Raw genomic sequence first — 21,350 nt, 5'->3', positions numbered from 1 at the left:
CAGAGAGAGACAGAGCATGAACGGGGGAGGGTCAGAGAGAGGGAGACACAGAATCCGAAACAGGCTCCAGGCTCTGAGCTGTCAGCACAGAGCCCGATGCAGGGCTTGAACTCATAAACCGTGAGATCATGACCTGAGCTGAAGTTGGCCGCCTAACCAACTGAGGCACCCAGGCGCCCCCAAATTAAAATAATTTTTGATAACTTTACCATGAAGACACTGGTTACAATAGCCCCTTCTCATATTGCATTACCCTCAGACTGTGGGAAATCACTTGCAAAATTATTAAAGTATTTAACCATATATTTTATTTTTATAGTAATGAATCTGATATGCTCTAATCTCCTTTTGTTTCTTATATATCTTCCATATATCATTCATTCCATTCACTTAAAGCATCATCTTCAGTTCCAGGTATTTCTGTTGGTGATTGGTCAAGAGAAGTTGAATCTTTGTATCTCACTAAGCTCAGCTCAGACGGTATCTCAGTTGATGAGGATTTCTCCCCCCAGAAAGACTTGACTGCCCCCCTAGAGAAAAAAACAAAAACAAAAATCCCTTGTGAAATGAAAACCAAAACGAAATAGATCTATATAATTTGCTCTATATAGAAGTGCCTCCTTAGTCATGATTTATTTTTAGTTTGTGTTGTATCAATTACATGGTGATAGTAGATGAGTCCTTAGACTGTACCAGAGTGTAAAGTCAGGTAAGTATTAGAAATATTTTAAAAAATGAATTAGTAGCTTATACTAACCAAGTTTGAGAGTTGTGGGAACTACAACTGGACAACACACATATACATTCAAAACACTTTTTTTAGCAATTACTATATAAAATTCTAAAAATTGCATTTCAAGCTCTTTTGTGGCTGGGAAGCAAGTCATGAGATTAGCCTGAAATGGAATAGTTGCAGGAGGTATAGAGGGTGTTGGACTGTTTCAAGATACATATGGGAGGCATTATGGACAGAGCTTTGGATTCATCAAACAAGAAGTGGGGACAGACAAGGAGGACATCAAGCAAGAGTGATGACTCAGCTGAGCCCTTTACCTACCAGTTTATAATTATGAATATCAGTACAAAGATCACAAATATACAGATAATAACTCCTATGGTCAGCACAAAAACTAGGACTGCGTCAGTGTCTGGTCGGCTTGATCTTTTCATTTGCAATTCTAGAGAAAACACACACACCTGATGGTTATTACCACTGTATAAAAAAGGAGATACATATCTAAATGGAAACTTCACATCTAAAAAACAACTTTAGAAAAATACAGGAAGAATTAGTGGAAAGAAAGTTATTAGTAAGCTTGCTCATCACCTTTGAAATGTCCTTTTCTTTCTTTCTTTTTTTTTTATTATAACTTACTGTCAAATTGGCTAACATATGTGTGTACAGTGTGCTCTTGGTTTTGGGGGTAGATTCCTGTGATTCATTACTTACATACAACACCCAGTGCTCAACCCAATAAGTGCCCTCCTCAACGCCCATCACCCATTTTCCCCTCTACACCACCCCCCATCCAGCCTCAGTTTGTTTTCTGTATTTAAGAGTCTCTTATGCCTTGCCTCTCTCCCTCTCTGTTTGTAACTATTTCCTCCCTCCCTTCCCCCATGGTCTTCTGTTAAGTTTCTCAAGTTCCACTTATATATAAATGAAAATATAGGATATCTATCTTTCTCTGACTGACTTATTTCACTTAGCATAATACCCTCCAGTTCCAGCTATATTGCTGCAAATGGCAGGATTTCATTCTTTTTCATTGCCAAGTAGTATTCCATTGTATATATAAACCACATCTTCTTTATCCATTGATCGGTTGATGGACATGAAATGTCCTTTTCAAACATGCAGAAAAGTTGAAAGCATTTAACAGTGAACATCCTGTATTCCCACCACCTAGATACCATCAACATTTTACTCTCCATCTGTCCATCCTTCTATAAATCCATTGATCCATCTTAATTTTTCAATGTATTTCAACATAATTTGCTAATGTCTGCCAATTCCCCACAAAAGTCTTCAACATGCATATCATTAACTAGAGTTCAATACTTGTTTATACTTTTTCTTTTGAGGTAAAATTTACCACGAATTGCACAAAGATTTTAAATGTACATTTATTTTGGCAAATGCAAACACACATACATAATTCAAACCCTATGAAGACTCAGGCTATTGCTATACCCCAGAGACTCCCTTTAGCCCCTCCCAGTTAATCCCTGCCCCATCCTCCAGAGGCAACTACTGTCCTGATTTTCTTTTCTACTACAGATTAGTTCTGCCTGTTCTAGAACTTTATAGGAATGGAAACATACACTATATATTCCTTAGTGTAAGGCTTTTTTTACTCAGCCTATTTTAGAGATTCACCTACACTGCTGCATGTATCAATAGTTTTTTTTTTTTCTTTTTTATTGACGAGTAGTAGTCCAATTTGTCTATTCATTTTCCTACTGATGGACATTCAGGCTGTTACAGCTTTAGGCTATTACAAATAAACTGCTGCAAACATTTTTATTCAAGTCATCTGCAAATGTACATTTCTCTTGGATAAATACCTAAGAGTGGAAGTGCTGGGTCATAAGGTGGAGGTACACTTTATTTTTCCAAGAAACTGTAAGATCTTTGCCCAAACTGATTGTACCCAAACTGATTGATTTCTTTTAATGAGCTAAAGTTTTTAATTTTGATGAAGCCTAATTTATCAATCTTCCCTTTTATGGTGATTGTTTTCTGAGTCATATCTAAGAAACCCTTGCCTACTTCTGAATCATGCAGATATTTTCTTATGTTTCCTTTTTTAAGCTTTATGGCTTTAGTGTTTACATTTAGGACTATGATATATCTCTAACTTTTAGAAATTTTGTAAGATAGGGCTAGAGGTTTATGTTTTTATACAAATATCCACAGGGTACTTTTAAATTAGACATTCTCTCCCATATCTTTCTGCTCTTCTTGAAAATAAGTCTATTAAATAGACAAAGCCAGTCTACCATATGTATTATAACATTGTTACATTGTAAATTGGTGAAAAGCCAATTTATATCAAATTTTACTTACCTTACCAATTATATAGTTTTCTTTTGGTTCTTCCCAGTTCATAAATCATAGAACCATAAAGAATTCGTGTGAAGAAGGACCAGAGAGATTACCAAATGCAACTACTGAACTACACAGATAAGTAAACCAATGTTCAGGGAGGTTTAATGATTTGTGCAAGCTGTTTATATCTTGTAATAGTTTAATTTTGGTAAGTACCACCCTATCAGTAATAGTTTCCTGTATGGGCAATTTCAACTGCTTATTTGTCTGGATTTTCTTCCTACTCTTTAAACATGAAGGACTACAATTTTTCACTTTTCTTCTAATGCCAGAGGTATAAACTCAATTATTTTCTTCTTTCTAATGCCAGAGGTATAAACTCAATTAGTGATCTCACTAAATAGTTTCAAGTATGACAGAGAAATCACATAATATTGATATTCCAACATTGTTAGATTTTTAAAAACCTTTTGTTTTTCATAATTTTAGATTTAGAGACAGCAGTGAGATTTTTTAAGCTCGAATGAAAGACACCTTTTAGTATTAAAACCTGAGAAGAAGAAATGGCAAAATTCCTTGCCATTTATTCACTACCCTGCAATACTAGCCTAGAGAGGATGGAGAGTGAAATTTCTATGGGAAGTATGCAGACATTAGCAAATTATGTTGAAATGCATTGAAAAAATAATATGGATCAATGGATTTATAGAAGGATGGATAGATCAATAGTAAAATGCTGATGGTAGTATCTAGATACTTCATTTCAACAGTAGTCTTCTTGCATGGATTATTTTTATATCTTGATTACTTTTATACCTAAAAAAAAATGAGCTGTGTTTCCTATTGAGATTTTTTAATGAAAATAGGTGAATTTCGATGTTCTAACTTCTTAGAAAAACTAAGCTTATGCCTGCATTCGTTTTCTAGGGTACCACAAACTGGGTGACTTAAAAACAGAAATTTATTGCCTCAAAGTTCTAGAGGCTAAACGTCTGAATGCAAGGTGTTGGTAAGGCCTTGCTCCCTCCAAAGTCTCTGGGGGCAGATCCTTCCTTTCTTCTTCCTGCTTCTGGTGGCCCCAGATGTTCCCTGACTTGTGGCAACATAACCCTAATCTCTGCCTCTGCTTTTACATGGCTGTCTTCTCCCTGTGTGTCTTTGTGTCTTCACATGACATTCTCATCCTTCTCATTCTGTGTTTGTGTCCAAATTTCCCTCTTCTTATAAGGATACCAGTCATGGTGAATTAAAGACCCACTCCATTCTAGTATGTATGACCTTATGTTAACTGAACAAATTACATCTGCAATGATCCTATTTCCAAATACAGTCACATTCTGCGGTTCGGGGAGTTAGGACTTAAGAAAGGAAACACAATTCAATCCATAACAATGTCTGAGTATAAAGACAACTGTTGTGGAAGTGAAAAATCTGATGTAAAGGGAATGGATGGGAAATTTTCATTAACTAAATCATATTTACCCTAACAATACTGCAATTGTGTACTTGTTTCAAGCCAGTGCCATATTGTGGTGACATTTATACATTTATAGACAAAATATTTGTTCAGTGTCCAAATAGCCAAAAGGGTCTATCGCAGTGGTGTTCCCAACTGTCAAAAGAAACTGATACCAAAGTGTTCTGAAAACATTTTGTCATTTAACCAGTGCATGTCCTGAGATGGCAGAGCTAACCCATCAGCCTTGAACTACTTGCTACAAGAGAGAAGTCAACTTTGTCTCATTTAAGGGCTAACATTTTGGGGTCTGTGTTCTAGCCCTTAGCTTACACAATATCAAATGCATATTGACTTCTAATCATAGGAAGAGGTATGGTCTTAACAAGGATTAGGCTGTAGGGACAAAAAGAGAGAATGGCCCCCAAACCATAAATACCCTGAACTAGTTAGTACTTACTGAGATATGTTTTAGTTTGATGAGGTTTGGCCCTTTCTTGCCTTTTTTTAGTACTTTATTGAAATTATCCTTTTAATAACACTTGATATCTCAACTGAAGAGCAAGATTATTAGCTTTTACCATAAATGTTGTTTTTTTTTTAATTTTTTTCTTCAACGTTTATTTATTTTTGGGACAGAGAGAGACAGAGCATGAACGGGGGAGGGGCAGAGAGAGAGGGAGACACAGAATCGGAAACAGGCTCCAGGCTCTGAGCCATCAGCCCAGAGCCCGACGCGGGGCTCGAACTCACGGACCGCGAGATCGTGACCTGGCTGAAGTCGGACGCTTAACCGACTGCGCCACCCAGGCGCCCCCATAAATGTTTTTTTAAAGACACTAAACACATCAAAAAAAGTTATAGTTTATTTTTAAAAGTCACCTCCAAAATATTTTAGCTTTTTTCCATTTTGATAAACAGTGTTATGCTATCTTTACAGTGTATGGTATCTCTAAACTACAGCAAAAATTCTTTACGTGGGTTTGAGAAATAGCTTCAAGAAATCCATGAACTCTCTTAAAATAACAGGTAGCTCTTGGCATGTTTGTTTATGTGGGCATTTTTCTGGGAAAAGCCTCTTGAATCTTGATTGGATTCTCAAAAGACTTTGTGACCAAGCCCCCTCATACCGTCAATAACAATGACAACAATGGTAAAACTAGTTAAGAACAACTGAACAAAAGAAAATAATTAGAGATACTAGACATTGTAGTCTAAACTGGAAGGATACGCCCATGGATTAATTTTGCAAGACAAGTACAGTTTCTAACATTTAAAGTTATGTTCAGGACAAGATTTGCCTTTTGTGACAAAAATTGAGGACCACATTATTGTTTCATCAAAAAAATATTTTCTTCAAATGAATAATTTTTAAAAAGCCATGTTTTGACATAACGTTTCTTAATTTTATTTATTTTACTGTGCCAAAATTGTTGTGTATCCGTGAGAATTCTATGTATGCACTTTCACTTTTGTGACAGAAGTAAAATAATATAATTCAAGTTAGAGGACTGTTCTTTGGAAACACTTCAGGAATGCACCAGTTTCTCAAAGTGAAACACATCTGACTCTACTTTGTGAAAAAGAAATTAAGCACCACTGGGGTCCCTGGGTGGCTCAGTCGGTTAAGCACCAACTTCAGCTCAGGTCATGATCTTGCAGTTCGTGGGTTCAACCCCCGAGTCAGGCTCTGTACTGACAACTCAGCCTGGAGCCCTCTTCGGATTCTGTGTGTCTGTCTCTGCCCTTCCCCCGCTTGTGTTCTGCCTATCTCTCTCTCAAAAATAAATAAATAGTAAAAAAAAATTCTTTTTAAAGAAATTAAGCATCACCTTGTAGAAAGTCTAAATGATAAAAACCAGTGATTTACAAAATGTTGTCTCTGGACCAGCAGCACCTGGGAACTTGTTAGAAATGCAAACTGCCAGCCCCACCCAAGATCTACTGAGTCAGAAGCCCTGGGGGTAGGGTTATCAATCTGTGTTGCAAGGTGTCCTCCAAATGATTTTGATGCTTTTTAAAGTTTGATATAAGCAAACAAAAACATTACTGGGCACTTACCACTTGTTGTATAGACTGTGAATTTAATAGATGCTACTATTTCATTATTATCCAAGGTGGCACACTCGAAAACCAAGGGGCGAACTTCCCTGCGTACTTCCAGGATTGCTGAATCATTTGCAAGGATAACGGGTTGCTATTTAAAAAGGAAAAAAAAAGTCCTAATATTCTTTATGTGGACTTAAGATCAGGAAACAATTTATTCCTCATAACAAAAGAGTAGTCATTGTCTTTCAGTCTAGGACAGTAATTAATTATACACATGGATTTTAGAGTCAGGCAATCCAGACAATCAAGTACCAACCTTACCATTTCCTGCCTATGTGACCCAGGACAAGTTTCCCATTGCTTCTCAGTTATTTATCTGTAAAATGGGTGTAATGATAAGGATTACCTCATAGATTGTTATGTGGGTTAAAAGAAATTGTAGCACTTGCTGTATGTCTGACACTTAATAAGCCCTCAGTTAATGTTAGCTACTATTATCCTGATACAACTCCTAGGCAAACAAATGAAAAATTTGCTTCCAAAGTAGAAAACTTTATATAAAATGGATGTTTTTAAGTTCTGATAATAGCTGACCCCAAGACATATATAGACTTAGCCCCACTTAATAATGAAAAATTTTAAATTCCAGTAATAACAAAGTTGTAAGATTTTTAACTTCATTTTTGCAAACTGTTTCTAAAGAAAGAGTTTTCTGATAGTCATCAAGCACTGGGACACAAATTTTATCACTCACTAGAAAGCACCACATTACATACATTCATGACTTACTTGCTCTGGCCTTAGAAGTTTCCAAATATATTTGAAACGATTTACAGGAGATATATGAGTACATGCCATTCTAACACTGTCAAGACTTTCTGAAATTGGTCTACCCCCTAAAAACAAGGAAAATTAAATACATATATACCATTGGGCATTATAAATTGCTTTATACAAAGGCTACTTTTAAAAGCCACTATATAAATTATAAAATCAATTTTTTTAAATCAATTATATGCTGGACGTTATCAAAATTATTATTGAGAGTTTGAGTGTAGAAGAGCAGAGAGGAATAATGGATGCAAAATAAAGTCATTAAAAGAAGCAGGTGGGAGACACCATAGCTGTCTGTTCCTTCTGCAGAATATATAGCAAAGGCAACCAATTTAGTGATCTATTAGATTAAACTTTGAGATCTGTTAGTGGCTTTCCATTTATTGGTTAGGGATTCCATTTATTGATTAGGATTACCACTAGAGGTAATGAACTCTCAAAGTAGTGTAATTTGACATAGAACAGACCTCAAAGTTCTCAGTTTAAAGTCTGCCAATCTACTGATAATCATGCCAATCACTTGTCAAGACCAAAGTGTCAAAAGTATTTCACTATAGCACAGCCTTGATCACAGGCCCTGAGTATAATAAGGTTCTAGTGTATTACAGAGAATATACGTTAAATTTTAGGCATAACTGAAAAAATGTAAAGCAAAAATGGAAAGGTACTCAGAGCTATTACTGTCTAGAGAACTGAAATTTTAAGTTTTATTAAGTTTCCTTTCAGTATTGATCAGCTCCTTCCACTCATGGCAGCCTGAGGTTAAGGCTATTTCCCCACAGTAAACTTTTCCCTTCTGTCTCCCCCCACCAACACAGAATCCAACTCACAGCCACAATCTACTGGTCCACGGCATTCTTCCACCCGTACAATACACTTGGATTCACCTCCAGGGCATCCGTTTGTTAGGATAACTTCTCTAATACCAACACCTTCGGTAAAAGAAACCAAGTGTTACGAAAAATTCATTCCAGTTTCTTTTCTTTTTCCACCTAGGCTTTTTTTTTTTTTTTGAGACTTCTAATTTCAGAAGTTAAATTCCTAACTTCAGGGAGGTAATACTTAGAATTATTTTATGCCCCTCATTTTGAATTATTTCATAAAACAGCATTTCCCAAAATGAGTTACATGAAACACTAGTTCCTCTGGTTGTTAGCATAAGAAAAGGGATTCCACAATTAGACATTTGAAAATGATACATTAAATAAAATTAAAGGCTCCTCTTTATTTACAGAATTTGGGGAGAACTTTGAATATGCTAAGGAAATTAGTGTGCTATAGTGTATAAGCTTTCACTGATTGAAGATGTAAAATTTTTACATTTTAACATTTTTGAAATCAGAATTTACCTTTGAATTGACAACATGTGACAAATTGGCCGCATTTTTCCATTTTAGAGGTACATAAAATATGCTTCTTATAGCTGATAAAGTCTTAGATTTGATGAAATACAGTAGTACACAGGATCTCCCAAATTCATCTGGCATGCAACTTTTAGAAGAGATTTTGGAACTCTAGAGAACATTCCCAAAATCACAGTATATTTTTTCTTTTTTAAATGTTTATTTATTTGTTTTGAGAGGGGGGAAGGGGCAGAGAGGCCATGGGGCGGGGGGGGGGGGGGAGGGGGGAAGAGAATTCCAAGCAGGCTCCACATTGTCAGTGTAGAACCAGAGAGCTCGAACTCAAGAACTGTGAGATCATGACCTGAGCTGAAATCAGGAGTCAGACGCTTAATGAAATGGACCACCCAGGTGCCCTGCCAGAATCACATTTTAAAACACAAATGATGCTTTTTAATATTTAGATTAGTAAAATCTAAATTAGATTTAGTAAAATCTAAATATTTAGATTAGTAAAATCTATATTAAATATAGGAGGAGAAACTATTAAATCTCAATTTCTAGTAAGATACTCTCTTTAGAATTACCACACTTTTTTACAACAAGAAATCAAGTCTTTACTAACAGATCTCAGATCTCCACTGGGTTTGTCTTTCATTGCCAGAATTGAGGAACATGATAAATGCTCAATCAGTGACATGATAAACATGTCGTATGGATAAGTGACCTGTGATAAGACGGTGTAGTCACAGGCTAAGGAACAGTACATCTTGATTTCCTTGTCTACCAGATTCCCTCTTTCAGCCTCTAAAGATGTTAATCATAAAACCCATTCTCAAGGGCAAGTTGAAGTCAACTTACAACAGTGACAGATGACTTACAACAGTGCTTCTCAAACTTTAGAGTGCACGCAATCACCTGGAAATCTTATTAACACGCAAAATCTGATTCAGTAGGTCTGGAGTAGGTTCTGAGATTCTGCGTTTCTAACAAGCTCCCAGGAGATGCTGATGCAGCTTGTCTATGGACCAAACTGAGTAGCAAGGGAGAGGACTCTACATGAGATAAGGAGATGAAGATTGGGAGAGAAAAGATCTTTTTTTTAATTATGTTTTTATTTTAATTCCAGTGTAGTTAACATTCAGTGTTATGTTAGTTTTGGGTATACAATATAGTGATTCAACAATTCTATGCATTACTCAGTGCTCATCATGATAAGTATACTCTTTGAGGAAAGATTTCTTTTGATTAAAAGAGATGCCTGAGAATGGTTGCAGTATAGCTCTGCTTGAATTTATGAAAGGTACCTCACTAGATGCACAGCCTTATTCTGAACTGCATAAATATTTTCCAAGCAAATTTAATTAGGAATTTATTTAGCCAAATATAGTTCATTGCGATGATATGTGTAGGTGTGAGATTTTCTGTAAGTCCAAGTAAACCTAAAAATCTGCCTGGGTATTCCAGAAAAAGAAAATTTTTTGACTGCTAAAATATTGTTTTGGGAGTTCAATAGAATTATCACCAAAGCACTTTTTTCCCCTCTAAATAGTTCTGTTATAAACCAAAAAAGTTTGAAAATATTTTAAAATATTTTAGATGTGAAATATTACCTTTTATGGTTTATCTTTCTCCTTAGAATTTATCACCATCTGACATGTTACATGTTTGAATATTATTTTTCTCTTTGCCCCTACTAAAATATACACTCCTTGAAGGCAAGGAGTTTCCTCTGCTTTATTCCAGCACCTGTAACAATGCCTGGCACATAGTAGGCAAAATTCAAAAAATGATTTGATGAATGAGCAAATATATAATTTTTGAAACACATCTTTAAATAATAGGGTAATACACTATAAATTACTAGAATTGTCTTAAAAATAATTCTCTACCTGTGAAAATTTCTCAAGCAAGCAGCAAAAGATATAAATTACAAATGAATATTCACAGGTTTATTACATGTATTCCTCTCATTTCTGACTCTGACCCAGTAAGAATTTAAGGTAAAAAAATAGTTTTAAAATTATCTTAAGAGGCAGAAGGTAGAACAGTGGTTGTCAGGAGCTGGGGGAAGGGGAGAGAGCAGGGAGTTCATGTTTAATGGGTATGGAGTTTTCATTTTGGGATGATGAAAAAGTTCTGGAGATGGATGGTGGTAATCATTGTACAACAATATGCACATGTTTAAGATTACCAGTCGTACATTTAAAAATGATAAAAATAATAAATTTTATGTTAGGTTTATTTTGCCACAATGAGAATATATTATCTTAAATATAAATAATTCAGGTGTAGTTTAAAAAGCAATTCTGCTCTACATCTGCATGGATTGCTGTCTTCTTACCCTTTGGTTTTGGTCTTTCCCTCCCATCACTATCCTTTTTGCAAGACAGGTTCTAATTTAGAATAAACGGAATTTCATTGAGTTATCTATTGTCTTATCAGCATGCTAGTCTGTCTATAGTGGTTCTCAAAGTGGTTGTTAGAAGATGGTCTTTTAACCAGCAGCATCAGCTTTATTTGTAAACTTGTTTAGAAATACAAATTCTTAGGCTCCTCCAAAGACCAAGTGAGTTAGCAACTCAGGGTAGGCCCAGCAGCCTGGGTTTTAACAAGCTCTGCAGGCACTTAGGGTGGACACTTAAGTTTGAGAAACACTGGTCTATTATAGCACATGTAACCTTAATCCCACCCCCATGTGAGAGATATTATGTCCAATTTCTACTCATGGAATGATGGAAAAAAGTCATAGTTTGTGAATATTATCTTTCCCCCAAAGCTAATACCTCTTTTCCCCAAGACATAACATATGAATTGGAGAAATGTAGAATTTATAATAGAGTATTACAAATACACAAATTTCTTGATAGATTTGCCACGCAGTGTGTGGGAAGACATCTGTGAGATGCATCAGAAGATCTTCATCTTCTGAACATCTGTGAGATAAACTTTTACTTAGTGAAGGCAGTTTAAGTGCCAAAAAAATATAGGGAGCCAGCTTAAAATAAGACTTAGGGGTTATGAACTGACAATATCTTACCTTTTGAGCTTTGTGTGCAAATTATAGTTTAAGAGATAAATAAGAGCACACAAATTACAAATAAAAATTTTCAACAGCTTTTACCTTTCCTTCCCGCCAAATTACAATATTGTTGATTTATCTGCTCTATGCTACTTACCACATGTAACGGTGCACATCCCAAATTCTACTTCTTTGACTGCTGTATTATTTGAAACTAAATATAAAGTGCAAAGATACATTATTTAATCATGTAAAAACTTTTTTAAGTGAAAAACTACTTGAGGGTGAAGGATACAAGCATTCATGGGAAGCAGATAGTTTTAACTTTAATCAAAAAAATTTTTTTTCACTTTTTAAATCAGAAAAGTAATGTCATTCCTAGTACATCTTCTATTATTGCTTAAATCAAAAGAAGCCTAAATCGTGAAAGTAATGAATTAAATTAGGAAATAGTTTGCAAAGAAGGTCTATATTTAAACTCTTATATAAATTAAAAATAATTTTTTTTCATCAACTTAATACATGGTGAGTTAAAGTTCTATAGGTCAGAAAAACAAAACAAAACAAAATCCTGACAACCGTAAGGCCTGATTTTTTCTATTCTCTATTTTCCAAAAAAAATTGTGAGTGCATCATTTCCATCCAAAAATAAGTCTTTATCCCAAATGTTCATTAAAATCTCTGTTATCGGTTGGTTCTATACATTCTTAAGTTAAGATGATAGATTATTCCCAAGAATGTATCCCAACACTTTATTTATCAGGATAATTTATGAATATACATGTGTTTGAGTAGTTAAATATTATTGCTTTCAAATCACATTTCTCTGTTTCTAATCTGGCATGATTTCCACCAGCCAATTCTTCACAGCAGATTAGGACTAATATCTCAATATAAAAAATATTACATGAGGGGTTAGAATTTTTTTTAAAGCATTGCATCCTAAATTAACAATATTACATGGGAAAGTGCATTGAAATTGGGGTCCACATTGCTTATCTACCACTAATCATCTGAGTTTGATCAAATTACTTAAAACTCTGTCAGGCCTACTTAACTCTTCTGCAAAAATCTGAAAAGGAAAATCTATCTTATTTGATTATTGTAAGAATTAAATGAGATAACATATGTGAAAACATTCTGTAACTTATTTACTGCTGCAAACATGCTTAAGATAGCATAACTTCATTCAGTCAGTGCACATCACAGTTTTTCCTATTTTGATTACTGTAAGACAATACATTCATAAACACTGTTATTCTATATTTACAAGCACCAAATATACTGAATAATAGTATGCTGTTGGTGTATACATGTTAAGTAAATTAATATTGACTTTGTTAAATTATTTGGCCTATCATGATCAATTTTGAAATGACATTTTTGCTTGAAATGCTTGGATACTTTCTGCTGGCACATTATGAGATATAAATTAAAAGACAAATCTTGAACATAGAAAACATAGTTAGGAGGATGAGTATTAGCTTTTAAATACAACTTCTTTTAATCCAAAATCTATAAAGAGCTCACCAAACTCCACACCCGAAAAACAAATAACCCAGTGAAGAAATGGGCAGAAAACATGAATAGACACTTCTCTAAAGAAGACATCCAGATGGCCAACAGGCACATGAAAAGATGTTCAGCGTCGCTCCTTATCAGGGAAATACAAATCAAAACCACACTCAGGTATCACCTCACGCCAGTCAGAGTGGCCAAAATGAACAAATCAGGAGACTATAGATGCTGGAGAGGATGTGGAGAAACGGGAACCCTCTTGCACTGTTGGTGGGAATGCAAACTGGTGCAGCCACTCTGGAAAACAGTGTGGAGGTTCCTCAGAAAATTAAAAATAGACCTACCCTATGACCCAGCAATAGCACTGCTAGGAATTTATCCAAGGGATACAGGAGTACTGATGCATAGGGCCACTTGTACCCCAATGTTCATAGCAGCACTCTCAACAATAGCCAAATTATGGAAAGAGCCTAAATGTCCATCAACTGATGAATGGATAAAGAAATTGTGGTTTATATACACAATGGAATACTACGTGGCAATGAGAAAAAATGAAATATGGCCTTTTGTAGCAACGTGGATGGAACTGGAGAGTGTGATGCTAAGTGAAATAAGCCATACAGAGAAAGACAGATACCATATGGTTTCACTCTTATGTGGATCCTGAGAAACATAACAGGAACCCTTGGGGGAGGGGAAGGAAAAAAAAAAAAAAAAGGTTAGAGTGGGAGAGAACCAAAGCATAAGAGACTGTTAAAAACTGAGAACAAACTGAGGGTTGATGGTGGGTGGGAGGGAGGAGAGGGTGGGTGATGGGTATTGAGGAGGGCACCTTTAGGGATGAGCACTGGGTGTTGTATGGAAACCAATTTGACAATAAATTTCATATATATATATAAAAAAAACATTAGAAACATTAGAAAACATTAGAAAATGTTAGAAAACATTAGAAAACATTAGAAAAAACTATCAGCCCCACTATTCACTACCTATGCAACTTTGGGAAAGTTACTTAAGCTCTCCTAACTCCAGAAAGACTGGATTTAATCAGATGATCTCTAAAGTCCCTTTTGGCTTTGATTGCCCGTTAGGTCATTCAATGACTTTCTTTTTATTTTATTTTTTGAGAAAGAGAGAATGAGTGTGGGTGAGGCAGAGGGGACAGAGGGGGAGAGAGAGAGAGAGAGAGAGAGAGAGAGAGAGAGAGAGAGAACCTTAATCAGACTCCACACTCAGCATGGAGCCCAACCCCATGACCCTGGGATCATGACCTGAGCTGAAATCAAGAGTCAGATGCTCAACTGACTGAGCCACCCAGGCACACCTCAATATCAGAGTTTTTTTTAATTTTTTTTAAAGTTTATTCATTTTTGAGAGAGAAAGAGAGAACGAGCAAGCATGAGCAGGGGAGGGGCAGAGAGAGAGGGGGAGATACAGAATCCAAAGTAGGCTCCAGGCTCTGAGCTGTCAGCACAGAACCCAATGCGGGGCTCGAACTCACAAACTGCGAGATCATGACCTGAGCCAAAGTTGGACGCTTAACCAACTGAGCCACCCAGGTGCCCCCAACTTTTATTTTTGATGGGAATCCTATACTGGTGAGTCACAGAAATTACATGTATCTGGACTTCAGTGTGATATTTGTCAAAATTTCCTGTTATCTATCTATGAGTAAAAAGGAAAAATACAGTCTGAATCTCAGTAAACTTTTTATGTGTAACTTGCTGAACAGTAATATCCACTGATGCTAAGTAATTGCTTGGTGCCAATTTGTAAGGAATGATGTGTCACAGGACTCTGTCCTGTTTAATATTTTTATTACTGACTTGGAAAATATTGGCATCCTGCTGACTGAATCCAGAGATTCTGAAAAACTAGAAAGGATATCAAATATGTTTGAAAATAAATCTGACTCTAAAAATGACAGGTTGGAATACCAGGCAAGTCTAACAAAATGAAACCTTAAGAGAAATAAAAGTCTTACATATAGAGCCGAAAGCTAACTGTCCCCAAAATACTAATAGGCTGTCTTAACTTGATAGAAGAACAGGTGAAAATGAGTAGAAATTTCAATAGTAACTTCAATAGGAGTCAAGAATGTGATGAGTCTTCCTTAAAAATCTACTGGGTTTTAGACTTTACTAATAAAAGCCTGGCATCCACCATGATGTAGATAATGACCCTCATCTTTTTTGTTCTGGCAAATCCTGGAATGTTTTCTTCAATTCTCATCACACTTTAACTGTTGGTATATACCATCAGAATCCAATTTTAACTTTTGAGTTTCTTTTTTAAGAGTTTATATGTAAGGTTGATATTTCATAACTTTTATTCTATCTTAGAGGTGTTCCAAAGAAAAAGAGAAAATACAGTTATATTTATATAGGACAAAACTTATTTTATAGAATGAAACTCATTCTATTTTGCAATTATTATTTTTTTTTATTTTGCAATTATTATGTAGGTCCGTTCTTGGTTCTTTTATAAATGTAAGCTTATAGGTATAGGATAACTATAAATCTAAGGGTTTAGGTATAGGTATACCATTATGTTTATAAAAGGTATAAAAGGTATGGGGGGGTATAAGGGATATGAGTATAAATCTAACATAATATCTTAGTAATTTTTCCTATATTTTTTAAACATTTTGTTATTTCATCATCTGTAATGATTGATTTCATTATTACTTATTGATCATTCCTAGCTGTGTGTTTTTTTTTTTTTAAAGACTAAGACAACAAAATGGAAGAGTGGTTGGAATTGCCTAGAAAGATGATGTGACTGTAAAATAAATCATAACCATTATATCATCCTTTGTTTTATTTCTTTGTCCAAAAAATTGCAGCATCTTTCAGAAAGATATAAAAGAACTCTAGATGCACCTTTCTTCTAGTCCATTTTCATCTTTCATTGAACATAGTTGAGGTTTTTGAATTTCGGTTTTTGGTTTTTGGTCCATAAAAGGAGAAGAAAATTGACAGAGAGAAACATTTCACAATTGTTGGATGAATCAGAAGATGAACATAGAGATAGAGAGCAGCACCTTAAATGCTAAGGATGATGGTGAAATTGATTGCATAAGCAAAAGGAGAGATGATAACTTAAATATCCTAGATGAATTTTCTATAACTCAAGAGTCAATGGATTAATGAGTATTACATTTCTAAAGATGAAAAGGATATATAGTATTTTCATTCAGTTAGTCTTTCAACAGGAAAGACTTGATCCTGAAATGTTTTGTGAAAATAAACTGGACCATACTATTTTGCTAAAAGGATATAGACAATATTCTTTTCTTTTCAAAGCTCCTTATACCCCAAAATTTACTTGATAAGGTTTGTAAATGGACAGATCATGATGGCAGGTATGTACACAAAGGTAACTAAGAGAAAATAGATGATGTAGAAATGAATAAAATTCATTGGGTCAATCATCTAATTGGTGTTTATAAATATAAAATGAAAACATTTTGCAATTAGGGAGCAAAGAACATGAGAACATGGCAGTCTTCTCATCAACAAAATATGTGGCTTCATAGTTTTCAAAAGTACCGTTTTGACAATGCAAGTGCAAAAAGAACCAAAGGAATAAACTAGAATCTATTAGAGATGTACTTGAAATCTGGAATCAGTATTTATAAGATGGATACATTCCAGATTCATACATAACAGTTAATGAGCATTTAGTTGCATTCAAAGTGCCTTGCCCATCTAGGGTATATACATCTTCAAAACCAGGAAATATGGAATAAAAATTTGTAGTTTTCCATATTTACATTCTTATTAAAATTTCATTTAAGTTGCTTCATTAACCCTTTATTCTTACTCTTGTAAATTACTTGTAAAATGCTTTAAAATCTAAAAAAAAGTGAACTGGATAGCAAATAGTGATGACTGCTTTTACTGGTCCATGGAGGGTTGAGGGGCTTTGTCAAATTTTAATAATGGCTCTAGAAAATTTCCAATCTTAGAAACTTCCAATTAGTTATGGTTCTGGATTCTCACTCTTCCCAGGAAAAAACAACTACACATGAAACTGTACATATAAAATTCCAAAAGGTAGACCCCCTAAAGTTCACAGATGACAAAACTGAGACAGTGAGAGAATAAATACCTTGCCTACATTTGAATTTGTATCTAAGACATTATAACTTCATTGTCTGGACTTAGCCTAAACTCTATTTAGCACATTACAGGTAGAACTATCCCTTGAACAGTTTAATACTAAAATTGTTAATTATTTTTAAAACTAGAGTGAAGCAACAGCTATTCTGCCTTAAAACATGTTTTCTCGCCTAGTCTCTTTCACACTTTCAAAGTCAAGGACCTCGACAAACTCCCTGTAATGTTATCAAGGCAATACAAACCTACATCTCACCATTAACCTCAGATAGTCAATTTCTTTCTGTCGCTGAGGGTCACTATGTCATCAGGAAATAAAAGAAAGGCTAATAAATACAGCACCTATTCTGTATGTCTAGGAGATGTGAGACTGCCAAGGAAATTAAAAGAATCTCAGCCAGGTCATTTATGGGGTAAGGGAATCAGTCTCCTTGAGCTGCAAATCTGCAACTGGTTTTCTACCAACCAGAATGTGTTACTAACCAATAAAACATATTTAATGGCTTGTCAAGTTTTATTGCTTAATGACCCAGCAGAATAAGGCAAATTTACGAAACAAGCACAGACTCATTCCCCCTTGGCTAACAGGTATTATCCAACAAAACCACTAGTTGGATCCTTAATAGGTGTTTCCTACTACTACCATTCCATTGTGGATAGAAGTGGAACGTACAAATATCTTATCACCAGGCTACAGAGGTGCTCAAAGGTGGAGCTGCATGAAGCTGGCAAGGGGCTTCTGGGCAGTTTTGTCAGCATTTTGGTCTAAGATGTGTCACAGTGAGCGGGATTCTTAATTCCAATGAGTTCCAACCTAAAGATCAAATGTGGAAAGTAGTACAACCTCAAAGTAATTTGGAACTTCAAAAAAAATTAAAAAAAAATAAAATGGGAAAGAAATAGAACTACAAGGAGTCAAAATAATTCCTGTTGGTGAGAGGCTACTTCCAACTCCTACTCCTTAACAATAACAACAACAAAAGGCACATATAACAATTTCTATAATGTGCTTATTTGTTTTTCTTAGCACAGTCTCTTCAAGGCCAATAGGCATATGAAAAAAAGTATAAATTCAGGCTGTTTGCAATTGAGCTCTACAGATGCTAACAGGGCTAATAATTCTCATTGTCCTCAGACAGAAAGCAGGGCTTTGCCTTAGGCTGGTCCACGTTAAGGAGCCTCCCGCCCTCACCATCCTCCTCTGGCAGAGTTTGGGCCTCGCTCTCAGCCTCGGCCTCTTTCTCGGCCTCCTCCTCGGCCTCATTCTCGCCCTCGCCCTCGGGGGCCAAGCTGGGATCCTGGACGGCAGTGACATTCGTCCCACACGCGGACCGGAGGCCGGCCAGGAGAAGCCAGCCCACGGTCAGCAGCAGCCCGTTGGAGCAGCCCGCGCCCCCGGGGCTCATGGTTCTCGGCCCCGATGGCCGACCAAGACGCAGTCGCAGCCGCCCGCTCCCGACAAGAGGTGCGTCGAAGAGAGGAGCCGCCAGACTGTGAAGCTCCGCGCCGCGCCAGGTAACCATTGAGGCGTCACGGCTCGTCACCGGCAAGCGGAACGCCTCCCGGGCTCCTAGCGCCCTTGGAACGCGCGCGGGACCGCCGGTAGCGCCTCGCCCGGCACTTCCGACTGGGCTTAGGCCGCGCGGCTCGCTTTCCGGAGTTGCAGGTGCGCATGCGGTGGCAGGAGCTGCGTTCATTTCTTCAGTTACTAAGCAACCCGCCAGCTTTTCCCTCTGGTCTTGCTTGCTCACCCTTGTCTCTTCTGAAACACGTTCGTCCTTCCTACGCTTACTCTTCTCCAAACCATATCCCTAGACCCACGAAGCACTCTTCATGTGACTTGGATCCAGATTCCTTGTACAGGATATCCTACTCGGCATGTATCAAGAAGGATTTGTCAAAACCTCATTAAGTATGGTGCCGCAAACTAGATCCATATCTGCAGGTGAGGCTTGATCTGCAGAGGATATAGGAACCCACTTTCTTGGCTCTGAAATCTTTTGTTGACAATACACTCGAGTGTTGTTTAGTTTTTAAGATTTTGTGCTGTGCCATCAATTCCCCAATTCCCCGTAGGGCTTCTTTACGCTAGATTAGGCGGTAGGGAGAGAGAAAGGAAAAGGGGAGGGTGCGTCCGTTGCCAAGCTTCTTCTTCCACGTTCAATATTTAGATAGATGATGTTTTTGTAACCAAATCTAGAACGTAACCTTTGTTCCTGTTAATTTCTGTCTTCTTGCTTTGGGCCTGTGTTTTAAGCCTCATTGAGTTTTTTTTTCAACTCTGAATCTGTCGTCTAACATATTAGATAGTTCTCCCAAGTTTGATTTGGAAAATTATGTCTCTTTCAGATCAGTAACAAAAATGTTAAAAAGGGCAACAAGCTAAGAATAAAGCACTAAGAGGCCATTCTCTGACAATAATCCATTAATCCACACATTGATTTAACCCAAGAATCAATTCTTTTACCAAAAAAGAAATCCCGCCTTTTTCTAAGGTTGAATCAGACTGGAAGCAGGAATACTATGGCATTGCCACTTGAATCAAAAAACCTTAGATATAAGTATAACTCCCCACTGCCCTCTTAATGGTATTCAGTGTCAATATGCCCAATTATATCATAGAAATAAATTAAATCCCATTAAATTCCTTCCATGATGGTGTTGTAAGGGTTAAATTGTAGTGTAGGGCTAACCTGTAGCCTTGGGAAATAACAGCTTTGTTTTGACACTGTAGGTTAAGAGATAACAGCCTTGTCCTATCAATCAAGGGAACAAAAGTTCAAGAGAAATCAACTGGATTGGTGTTTGATTGGATCTGGGCAAGCGCATGTTGAGAACTTTGAAAAAGTGGGCCAGAGGCAGGGTCAAGGAGGTCAGCTGGTTGCGGCTTAACCGCAGAAGGTCTGAACTGTTTCCACCCCCATCTGGGAACTATTTCTTTGTTCCCAGGTGATGATAAGATGATGTGGTTGGCTATAAAACTCTACCTAGGATGTTCGAGGCCACACTCTGGTCAAGTGTGTCGGTCCCGATCAGTCGGCTTGTCTCTCATTGCAATAAACTTTGTTGTGACTGTCACTGGTGCCCGTAGCATTCTGTTTCAGGAGTCGTGTGGATGCAACAGTGCTAATTTCAACAAGTCTGCTTTAATTAATTTAGGCTTCTTTAAGAACAGAAACATAGACTTTGTAATCAAGAGTTTAGAAATCATGTAATACTCCAATCCCTTCATTTGTCAGTGAGGAGATTAAGAACTGGCCTTCTAGTAAATGCCTCACATAAGATCATCCCGCAAATTATTTGTCAAGCAGGCTCTCACAACCATATCTCCTGAATGCTCATTGGGTGCTTAGTGATTCATATAATTTAAAGTTAACAATGAAAAAGCATTCAGTGGGGTAATAGAGAGTCAAGAGTTCAAGCAATGTTCAATGAAAACAAATTAGGGTTGAAATTTTTTTATCTTGTTATTCCAAGTTTGATTAGACCTAATAGCTACAATGTGGTAGTAAGAATATTGATGAATAGACAGTTCAATGGATTTAAATGTGAAATTTGAAAGAGTTCGTTTAACTGTTTCTACATGACCTTATCCCATACTTTGAGGTTTAACACCAATTCCTATGGCACGTGGGCTGAAGAATAACCTACTACAAAGTGAACTTAAGGCATAAACTCTGGCTTTTGGAACATATGTACATCCAGCCATCACAGACCAACAGATAGGCACATAACTGAGAAAAGTGTTAGGACGGTCTTTAGAGCCACTTATTTTTAACAAAAGTAGATTAGTTGAAACAAAAGCAGAAATTTTTATTTGAATTTTTCTCACAAAATCTTCTAGTTTTGAAATAAGTAAAAGACAAGGACTTCTAAAATGATCAGCATTAAAGTTTGAATTGGTATTGGTAGGGAGTCTCTGACAATATTTTATATTAACTAAAATACCATAAAA

General features: G+C 36.4%; 1 protein-coding gene across 1 annotated transcript; it reads right to left on the bottom strand.

The window, feature by feature from the left end:
- Window positions 1-287: 287 nt before the first annotated feature.
- On the bottom strand, window positions 288-18,900 carry SPACA1 (sperm acrosome associated 1). The gene is made up of 7 exons (XM_047859291.1): window positions 18,588-18,900; window positions 11,914-11,970; window positions 8,222-8,323; window positions 7,347-7,453; window positions 6,570-6,705; window positions 1,058-1,178; window positions 288-530 (listed from the first exon to the last, which is right to left on the bottom strand). Exons 1-7 carry the CDS (start codon window positions 18,799-18,801, stop codon window positions 374-376), a joined length of 894 nt encoding a protein of 297 aa, XP_047715247.1. The 5' UTR covers window positions 18,802-18,900; the 3' UTR covers window positions 288-373.
- Between the last annotated feature and the right edge of the window lie 2,450 nt (window positions 18,901-21,350).

This window comes from Prionailurus viverrinus, chromosome B2, assembly GCF_022837055.1.
Source record: "Prionailurus viverrinus isolate Anna chromosome B2, UM_Priviv_1.0, whole genome shotgun sequence".
Taxonomy (NCBI): Eukaryota; Metazoa; Chordata; class Mammalia; order Carnivora; family Felidae; genus Prionailurus; species Prionailurus viverrinus.
Note: the sequence above shows the minus strand (reverse complement) of the source record. Positions and strands in the feature narration are given on the sequence as shown.

What these genes read in the sequence shown, in the direction of transcription:
- SPACA1 (XM_047859291.1), bottom strand. Translation starts at nt 18,801, where the DNA reads ATGAGCCCCGGGGGCGCGGGCTGCTCCAACGGGCTGCTGCTGACCGTG. An exon ending in TGGACCAGTAGATTGTGGCT is followed by an intron (nt 7,454 to 8,221) that starts GTGAGTTGGATT and finishes CCTTGTTTTTAG; the next exon opens with GGGGTAGACCAATTTCAGAA. An exon ending in AACTTCTAAGGCCAGAGCAA is followed by an intron (nt 6,706 to 7,346) that starts GTAAGTCATGAA and finishes CTTTTTAAATAG; the next exon opens with CAACCCGTTATCCTTGCAAA.